Genomic DNA, 10,754 nt, shown 5'->3' with positions numbered 1-10,754 from the left:
CAATAGGATCAATGAACAAAATTAATTGCCAACCCAAAATCGGATTCATGGAGACCTATGAATGGAGTTATTTTTTGAGTATTGATATAAAATCAATTATTAATCAAAAACTATACTAAAATTGCGAATTTTACCAAAAGCACAAATTTCATAAGTTAATGTTGTTTTATTTATAAAGTAAGATAAGATTGTCATAGTAATAACATATATCATATAAATTATTAATAAAATACTTAATTGTTTTAAAAAAAGACATGCTTAGTACCAGCAACGTGATCTAGGTATTAAAAAAAGAACAAATTACACGAATGGTCTTTAAGGTTTTGTTTTTTTTCCCTAAAGTAGTCCCTACGAAACTTGTTTTCCTCAGATGGTACCTACGGAGCAAACCTTGCACACAAATGATTCTTATGACTAACTTTATTAACAGATTATGTTAAGTGTGTGTGAAAAGATGAAAATGCCTTTTTTTTCAAATTAACAAAATATTAAAAGTAAATATATAAATAAAAACAAACGGCATTTTCGTCTTTTCACACACACTTAACAGAATATGTTAACAAAGTTAGTCATAATGATCATTTGTGTGCAAGGTTTGCTCTGTAGGTACCATTCGAGGGAAAAAATTTTCGTAAGAACTATTTTAGGAAGAAAAACAAAACCTTAAGGACCATTCGTGTAATTTGTTCTAAAAAAAATTATTGGTTGTTTCAACTTTATGTGCGGCCCATCCATGATCCATCTTAGAACAATAAATTCACTGATTTTGTTTCACACACTTTCCACCCGCTCTTTCAAATCCAAGTCATCTCTCTCTCGTTTTTGTATATATCTACATCAGAAAAAGGATTGATCTCTACATAAATATTCATCTCTCTCTCTCTCTCTCTCTCTCTCTCTCTCTCTCTCTCTCTCTCTCATATGCATATATATAGAAGTTGAACTACTGAAAAAGGAAACCAACATCTTAGTTTAAAATGGGAGTTTTATCGTTGATATCAGGATGGCCAGGGCGGAGTGGATTCGGATCTGCCTCCACCGCTGAACAAGTTTCTGATTCCATTGATGCCTCGGATCTCACTGTTATAATTACAGGTATCATTAAATATTTATATAAATTCATATATCAATCATTCTGTATTATGTTTATGCATCAATCCTCTTTTGTTGAAAGATATTGTGAGATTATAGTTCGATTTCGTCTACACATCAACGAACATGAAACACATGCATCGTTCTCTTTTCTTGTTTTTCTCTCACACACTTTGAATTGTGAGAGAGAGAGAGAAAAAAAATGTTGGAACTCCAAGCATGCTATAGAGTAGGGCAACCTGTACCAATCACCGAATGTTTGTGAATGGACTAACAGAACCTTTTGGAATTAGTTTAAAGTACATACACCACATTTTCGTGACCCAACGGATAATTATTTTCGCTAAAAATATACAAGATAGATTAAAAAAAAAACGTATTATGTTTTCTTAATGATCAGAAGAAAACTCATTTTAATCTTTTAACCAAATCATTAATTCTTATGTCTAGAAAAAGTTATTTATTGGGACGGATTTTCAATACCATCTACGGCAAGTATATATAGTATTAATTTCTTAGACCTACAGCACACACACACACACTTCATTACTCTATTTAAAAACTAGACCATTTTTATGCTATAAGTTATTTGATATAGCATTAACTTTAATACCAAATGTCGGTCGATTTTTAAAATTTCTCAGTCGACGTACGTCTTATAATTAATCATGACGAGTTTTTTATAATTATACCGTTATCAAACATCTATATTTATACTTTCATGAAATTGAAAGTATAAATAGGTGGTAGTATGAGTACATTATATTTGTATTTTCTTCACGATATCGGGAATTCAAATCGCATTTGAACATAGATGGGAATAAAATTAGATTAGATTTGTTATTTAGAAAAAACAAGGCTCTGAACTTTTTTTCTTTATACTTTCGTGAAATTAAAAAACGTACATTGTAATATAATTGGTGCTGAATTTCCAATTTGTTATATACTTTTATATGTTTTATGAAAATAGAAGAAAATATATACAAAGGATACAAACTTGCTAACTTTTAAATACTAATAGTTTATATAAAATTTTAAAATGTTTTATATTAACAGTTGCAAAATTTACAACCATTTATACATTTTAATATAAGTTTAATTAAAATAAAAGCTACCTATAAAACCAAAAAAGGTGATAAAAACGGACATTGAGTAAGCTAAAAATGATAAGTTGGACTAATCCGACTCATGTTTCGTCATATGAAAAGTGAATCACTAAGTACTAACAATAATTTGAGCATATCAGGATTTGAAATCGAGTGGAGTCAACTCATAAGATATATCAGACAGACTTAAAAAACACTTGAGATCGACTCGGTTGGAGTTGAACTACTCGAGTATATTATCAAGTCGAGCTCGAATATTGGAATATCAGCTCGTGAAGCTGCAAGTTTAATCGAACTTAGTTATATTTACATTTTTACCCTTAGGTTTATTCATATTTTACATATTCGAGCAAAGTCGAGTCGAGCTTACAAGCTTAATCTGTACGTATTTCTATTGAAATTTACTGTAATTTTAACTTTTAATAGTTAATTGTGACGAGCCGAGCCGAACTCAAAAGTGTCGATTACTTTATCGAGCTAGAGTCTGTTTGAAACTAAGGCTCGAGTTGAGTTTTGAGCTCGAGTTTTTTTTAACCGAGTTGAGTTTTTAGCTTAATAATACTCGACTCGACTCGATTATACCCCTAATGAAAATCATATATAAAATTACGTACCTTAACCACTAGTCTCTTATCACAGAAAAAATAAAACTGTTTGTCTAGGTACAAACTACCAATTTTATTCTATGAATTTTATCACAGTGATCGTTTTGGACATTGGATTTGATATCACCGAGTGACCGTTCTAGGCACTGGACTTGATATCACCGGACACTAATTAAATGTGAAATGTGGGTCAAGTCTATAATTTAATTCGAAATTGATGTGGCAACCATATTCTTGCTAGTATGTTTGTATATAAATGTACAATTGAAGCCTACGACTATATATTCATGAGCAATGCAAAAACCCTTGTATGCAATTTGCAAAATAACTAAATCGACAAAGAAATTTATATTTTTATTGTATATATTTTATATTTTAGAAACATCTATAATCGATACAAAAAGATATTGTGAAAAAAAAAAGTATAAATACTTCAAACACTTATTGATGATTAAAGGAAAATTATGTCAATGTATAATTATTGAACAGAGTACTCTTCCTAAGAGAACTCAAAATTTATATATATATATATATATATATATATATATATATATATATATATATATATATATATATATATATATATATATATATATATATATATATATATATATATATATATATATATATATATATATATATATATATATAAAGAATCAATTAATAACTCATTGTAATTTTAATAAAACTCCATACCCACAAAATTAGAATGATGGTATCTTAAGTTATATATAAAGAATCAATTAATAACTCATTGTAATTTTAATAAAACTCCATACCCACAAAATTAGAATGATGGTATCTTAAGTTATTTCAAGCATAAAATTTAAACCAAACATTACCTACCACACAAGATTGAGTAAGATAAGATTCATAATTAATTATTCAAATTAAACATAAAATTTAATAGGCTTAGAAAATCATATAAAAATAGAAAAACGTTATTTTTAACGTTCAAATCTAAGATTATAAAAATGACATATTTGGGGGTAAATCTCTGATCCAACTAGTGATAACATCACCTTAATTTGTAGTCATAAATCTAACATTTCAATAATATATAATATGATTTCATAATATCATAATAAAGTGTTTAAAGACATGCATTTGAATATAAAAAAATGGTTATAACGTAATTTGTGAAAAAAAACCTTTTAAAATGTCTTTAAGTTGTCAACAAACATATTTTTTAAGGGTAGCTAACTCGTATTTTATTATCATCTCGTCACTCTTCTTTTCAATTTTACATTTTGTTATGAATTTGGTTGGAACATTAAACTTTATCACAAATTCATCCTAAATTTACTTTAATTTTTAACTTTATTTTTCTACGAACTTTTAAAAAAATTACAAACTTTTTAAATATTTTATCTTAATATTTTACAGTTTTTTTTAATTAGTTTACAACATTTTTACTACTTGTTGTACTTATTTACAAAAAAGGTATAAACTTGTTTTACATTTTTTGATGTAACATTTTAAACTTCATTTATATCTTTTTAAAATTTTTTACACTCTCATATAATTTTAATACAACTCTTTTTAAACTCTCATAATCTTTTTAAACTTTCGTACAATTGGATAAAAATTATATGAAAATAATAATTTTTTAGTTAAAACATATAAAAGTGTTTCTTTTTTAAAAAAAAATATTTACAAAGTATTTTTGTTTTAAAACAGATGTTTTAAAATTGTATGAAAGTGTAAAAAAAATTAAAAGTTACGTATCAATTATAAATGTTGTATCAAAGTTGTAAAACAAGTTTATAACTATTTTAAAAATAAGTATAACAGATAGTAAAAATATTGTAAATTAATTGAAAAATAAAATTGTAAAGTAATTAAGAATTAAAAAAATGTTGAAAAATCTATAGAAAAGTATTAAGAAGTTGTAGAAAAACAAATTTGTAAATTAAACTAAATTTGTGATGTATTCGTAAAAATTTAATGTTCGGACTATATTCATAACAAAAATTAAAATCTATGCCAAAAATATAAAATTAGAAAGGATTTACCTTATCAACTTCAAATAGTAGGTATAAAGAAAACAATAGTTGATTACCCTTTTAAATATTTAAATGCATATATCGGAAATTTAAAGACATTTTGAAATTTTTTTTCCTAAATTGAGTGATATCACTATTAAAAAAATATTTAATAACCAAATGTCATATTCAAGTTGATGTTTATTTTACAACTCAATGCAATAGTTGAAATATATATTTTTTTTCTTTGATCACACGTCATGTTTGTATAATAAAATATATGTTTTTGTGAAAGAAAAAAAAATTAACACAACTATGACAAATAAAATGGCTAATCCTGGATTCTAATATTCTAAGTTCTAACAACAAAGCTTGGCCTTCCTAGAAGCAATCAACTATTGGTTCGTAGATGACATTTGTAGAACTAGGATAAATTGTTATGTAACATTAATAATAGAAGTGTATGCCTTTTTTGAAATTATCTATCAGATTTTAGTTGGTTATAATTGAATGGAAATTCAACAAACATTAGATGGATCCAATCGAATAGATTCGATAACCAATATAAAATATCCAATAGACAAATTTGATCGGTTATATCTTACTAATGAAAATCAATAATTTGAATTGGTTCTATTCAAAAACATTAGATGTAAAGCCAATGAAGTTTTATACAAACATTATATACACATCAGTGTGTACATAACAACACATGTACACGTGTATGCACACACCCTTTTATACCAAAATCTTGCAAATTCAGTGCAAAACTTTTTAAAATATTTATAAGAAAGGTCCAACACAATTCATCCTAGTAAAACATGGAAGTGGTTTCAAGATCCTGTGTTTAAATATTATATTATTTGGAGACTAAAAGAAGTTTTAAAATGTGAACAAATAAAAAATGCAGGAGGGGCAAGTGGGATTGGGTTAGAGACAACAAGAGTATTAGCGATGAGGGGAGCTCATGTGATTATAGCTGCAAGGAACATGAAAGCTGCAAATGAAGCTAAACAACTTGTTGTTAAACACAATGAGAAAGCTAAGATTGATGTTCTTGAGCTTGATCTTTCATCTCTCAAGTCAATTAAGACCTTTTCTCATAGCTTCAAAGCTCTTAATCTACCTCTCAACATCTTAATGTAAGTCATCCAAAAATCTTTACACCTACCATGTTAATTCTTGCAATTACATAATCCGTATGTCCTAACTTTTTCACAAATTTATCCTCATTTGTACTTTCCTTCCAATTCCCCTAAATATGACATCATTTAAAAAAAAAAAAAAAACAAATATTATTTATCCATACAACATTCTATTCAAATTTGCAGAAACAATGCTGGTATCATGTTTTGCCCGTATCAACTCTCGCAAGATGGGATAGAGATGCAGTTTGCGACTAATCATCTAGGTAGGCATCTACTCTTCTTAGAAGGGTAAAATGGGAATCAAAAGTTTTGTTTTAAATTATCTTCTTGAATATCACCATTAAAGAGATCATTACTAAAACTTAGTTTTTGGGGAATGAATGTTGTGGCAGGTCACTTTTACTTGACAAACTTACTACTAGACAAGATGAAGGAAACTGCTGCAGCTACCGGAATCGAGGGTAGAATTGTAAACTTGTCATCGGTAGCTCATGTCTATACTTACGAAAAAGGAATCAGATTTGATAAAATCAGTGATAAAGATAGGTAAATTTGTTCTTTAATTTCGTTTAATATAATGACATTTTTTACCATAATATTTTTTTTGTAAAACAGCTATTCAGACAAAAGGGCATACGGCCAGTCCAAGTTAGCTAACATATTGCACGCGAATGAGCTCTCTCGACGCTTGAAGGTATTAATTAAATAATTAATTAATATGTTTTTCTATTTGTCAATAATCTTAATTTAAAAATTAAAAATTAAAATTCAGGAAGAGGGGGCGAATATTACAGTAAACTCGGTACACCCAGGCATAATAATGACAGATCTCATGAGGCATTCCTTCTGGCAGATGAGTAAGTGTATTTTTATTTTTATTCCTAAACTCTAGTTCTCTGTATAACATTACACAGAATTTTATTCATTGATCCACAACTGCGGTGTGGTTTTTGGCAGGAATCTTGAAGCTGTTCACTTGTCTCTTTTGGAAAAATGTCCCACAGGTATTCTACTATTCTACCTCCATTACTATATGTCATAATTTATATGTAATGTTTTATGTAAAAAATGATTTTTTTTTTTTTTTTAATTTATTGTGCGTAGGGTGCAGCAACAAGTTGCTATGTAGCAGTCCACCCGGGGTTAAAAGGGGTGAGCGGAAAGTACTTTTTGGACTGCAATGAATGGCCAGCAAGCAAATTTGCAACTGATCCTGAGTTGGCAAAGAACCTCTGGGACTACAGCAACAATCTGGTCAACTCTCTTCAGCATTGACTTCTTCACCATACTTTTTCTTCTAATGCAAACTTTAATCTTATACGTTTTATACTTAGCTTAATCTTGTCACGTTTAATTAATATTCTAGTGGTTGGAGAAATTTATGTGGGTTTGTACTAAAAGACATGATGAAAAAGTTGAAATATATATTATATATATAACTGCTTTGCTTAAAAATGGAATAACAGTTGGTACAATAAAAGATAAGGATAAATAACAAGTGAGAAGAAGGTAAAGGTAAGAGCAGCAGTTTTTTTTTCTTTTTTTTTCTATTTTAATCAAGTGTGATTTGAGGAGAAGGCTTTTTCTAGTTTGAGCACGAGGAATAGAAAGGCAGCTAATGATAAGATGAGTGCAACAAGCATTAGAAAAAGCATGGCTTGCAGTGAGATATATGGACTCAAAAAGAATACAACTGCAATTGAAGCACTCTGCCACAGCTTCAGTTGTGCAAATGTTCCTTCCTGTTCATGTTCATGTTCATGTTCAAAATCACACACGATAATATATAAGTTCATTTAAATATCTAATAAAAAAATGTTGACACCTTTATGAAAAATAAATTCAAACAAGGATTACCATGTCATGCTTGAACAACATTGCCAACAAGGCATTTAGTTGTGTCATGAGCACTCCATCTCCTATTCCCCATATGGCTGCAATCAGAAGTGGATATACTACTCCAAGAACACCAGTAGGCACACTGCAAAAATAAAGGGAAAAAAAATTTAGAGATTTAAAAATAATTTTTTCACAAAAGCTAACAGGAGAATAATATAACCTGTAATTCAGGAGCCAGATCAATATACCACACTGAAGAAAAGCTCCACCAGAAACAATCACAGTGATTGATGTGAGACCTGATGTAAACCGACCAGCAGCTAGAGAACACTGATACAAATTTCAAATTTAGTCCATATAGTTCACACAACGACACAAATAGTCCCTTTACTTAGAATCATGTCACTTACAATTGCATCAAAAACTCCATATACAGCCATGGCACCACCTACACCTGACTCACCAAGAGATGGCTGAACAAAAAACTTTGTGAACTCTGCCCTAAAATGATTAAAAAAAAAAAATAGAATCCAAGGTTAACTGAAGAAAAATGAAATGGAAATGTTATATTGATGGTATTGCAAGTTGACTTATGCATACCAGACAAATGCTTGTTGTAGACCTGAATATGCTATAAGTGGAACAATTAACAACATCCTTGCGTCACATAAAGGAGTTATCACATGCTTCCATAAAGATATTAGGAAAGAATAGAAACTAAGAGAGGAATCTCTTTGTTCATCTGTTTCTTCATTGTCCCTTTTCTTTAAGAAGGCCATTAGAAAAGTTCCCAAGGTCATGCTGCCAAGAAAGACAGTGAAAAGTAAAGTTGTGCCACTCGTACTTCCCTCCTGCAAACAATTAAATAAATAAAAAAATATAAGTAGTGATTGTTTGAAGCAAATTAGTTATATGGATTCTTACAGTTCCATCCTTCAACAGAAAAAGAGTCAAAAGATTTCCAACTAGCTGAAAAAATCAATACAAAAAGAAATTAGTTTATTAGTTCCCAGTATTAATAAATAATTACCTTTGTTAACTGAAAGTTTAAACTACACCTGATGAGTAGCAAAAATTGCCCAAAATTCTCCATTGAAGTGACCAATTACAGTTCCTTCATGTAGCTTGTGATCAATTGCTTGGCTCCTTGCAGCAGAGGTAAGGTATGTCCCCTGATATACAAACACATAGTCAAATAGTAAGCAACAAATATATTACTTTACATGTCCAAAATATTGTAAACATCTTTTGGATTTATAAAATTAAAAGGATCTCAAAAGAAAAAATATGTACCTCCCCAACCCATAAAATAGCAGCAGCAAATCCAAGGTACAATGAAGCTGGCACCATTGTATACCTATGAGGGAGGAAAATGGAAAATGATAGAATCAAAATTATATCACAAATTGACATTTAACTGTGATACAAAAGAAATGGGAATTTGTTAAAAATGAATTTAGCAATTACAAATAAATCATGGATTTAGTAGCAGCATTGCAAGACTAATTAATTACCAGGATGGTTTTAAATTTGCAGCTATGTACAGCCAGTAACCCGTAGTACCAAGAAGCAGAGCATTCTTTGATCCAAGTTTTCTAACAACTGAAGAGGCAAACAGTGAAGAAACTGTGAAAGATGTATACAATATGCCAAGTGAAATTGTTCCCAGATCTCCATCCTGTAATAACACAAAACATTTAATGATCACTGAGATCATATAACCATTCTTATCTGATTTCTTCTCCCTAAATCTAGATACAATTACAAAAATCTACTTAAACAACTTATGAGAAAAAGATAAGAAACACACAGAGGATAGAAGTGTTTTGACTAGCAAATTAATTCCTCCTTTTGTATCTGTTGTGCTGATTTTGTTCAACAATGGAAATTTTTCTAAGATATGTCAAGTTTTAAGTGTCAACACCAATTAAAAGTCCAAAATATTTTAATCAATTTACAAAGTTATTGACAGCAAACTCAGAAGACCTAGTCACTTAAGGCTTATACATCTTCTACACAAAATAATCAACCAACCATCTGTAACTACGACTCCATTCCCTCAAAACATATACCTTGACTTTTGAGGTCAACATTATGACTCCTCAAATCCAAATTGCTATCGATTTGTTGCCAATTTAATATTGAACTTAGCAATGTTTTCTCAATAACTCTATACAATCATTGACCGAAAAAGGTGGAAAGGATAGAGTCCTTAATCCTACTTCTCTCTGATAAAAATTGATGCATACAAACATCGAGCAAATTTAACACAATAATTAAACTGAAAATTATATATGCAGAACCAGAAAAAGGAAACTCACAGTGTTGAGTGTGCTCTGCAAATTCTGAGCAGCGCCGTAAGCAAGGAAAATCAACAAGAACGCCCAGCTCAGAATATGAATGTCTCTGCTATGATTAAGCGTTTGAGTTCCATTTTGATTCTGGTCAACAAGCGGTGATTCTTCATCCGTGGCCATCTATTGATTCGACTAATGATTGATCCCTGATATCTCCGATATGAGACACTAACTTTACAGAATCATAGGTACATGGATATTATCGATTTATATATACAAATATACATAAATTTAACAAAAAAATTGGAGCGCCGGCGAGAGCAGAAGGTATAAATTATTGATGGAATCGGAAGGATCTGATAGACGACACAGAGAGAAGAATCTGTAGAATCTGGTGTGTTTGTGTGTGTTTGAGTTGCTTTAGATTTTTAACAACTTATATTATTGTCAAATTATTTTATTCATAAAAATTCAAAATAAAATGAAACTTTGGCGATTAGTTTGGTTTTTGAAGATAAAAATAAAAATCAATACAATAAAATAATAATATCGTAACAAAGCAAGAAATTCATGACCGAAAATACAAGAAAGCAGTACCTCAAAATTTTAAATCGTAAGTAAAGGGGTCAATTTGTTCGTAGGCCGGTTTTATATGGGCGCACATTGCAAGTTAACGTTAATT

General features: G+C 29.6%; 2 protein-coding genes across 2 annotated transcripts; one reads left to right on the top strand and one right to left on the bottom strand.

Moving 5' to 3' along the window:
* The first annotated feature begins 779 nt into the window (after positions 1-779).
* On the top strand, positions 780-7,391 carry LOC111911734 (short-chain dehydrogenase TIC 32 B, chloroplastic). Its single transcript, XM_023907485.3, has 8 exons — positions 780-1,095; positions 5,699-5,930; positions 6,120-6,199; positions 6,329-6,482; positions 6,552-6,630; positions 6,709-6,793; positions 6,894-6,940; positions 7,041-7,391. Exons 1-8 carry the CDS (start codon positions 978-980, stop codon positions 7,209-7,211), a joined length of 966 nt encoding a protein of 321 aa, XP_023763253.1. The 5' UTR covers positions 780-977; the 3' UTR covers positions 7,212-7,391.
* On the bottom strand, positions 7,341-10,530 carry LOC111911733 (UNC93-like protein 3). The gene is made up of 10 exons (XM_023907484.3): positions 10,097-10,530; positions 9,290-9,453; positions 9,069-9,132; positions 8,834-8,947; positions 8,700-8,744; positions 8,376-8,626; positions 8,186-8,276; positions 7,996-8,105; positions 7,794-7,917; positions 7,341-7,678 (listed from the first exon to the last, which is right to left on the bottom strand). The coding sequence occupies exons 1-10, from the start codon at positions 10,250-10,252 to the stop codon at positions 7,493-7,495; spliced, it is 1,305 nt and encodes a 434-aa protein (XP_023763252.1). The 5' UTR covers positions 10,253-10,530; the 3' UTR covers positions 7,341-7,492.
* Positions 10,531-10,754: the final 224 nt, after the last annotated feature.

Source organism: Lactuca sativa, chromosome 2, assembly GCF_002870075.4.
Source record: "Lactuca sativa cultivar Salinas chromosome 2, Lsat_Salinas_v11, whole genome shotgun sequence".
Lineage (NCBI taxonomy): Eukaryota > Viridiplantae > Streptophyta > Magnoliopsida > Asterales > Asteraceae > Lactuca > Lactuca sativa.
This window is presented reverse-complemented; position numbering and strand designations above follow the sequence as displayed.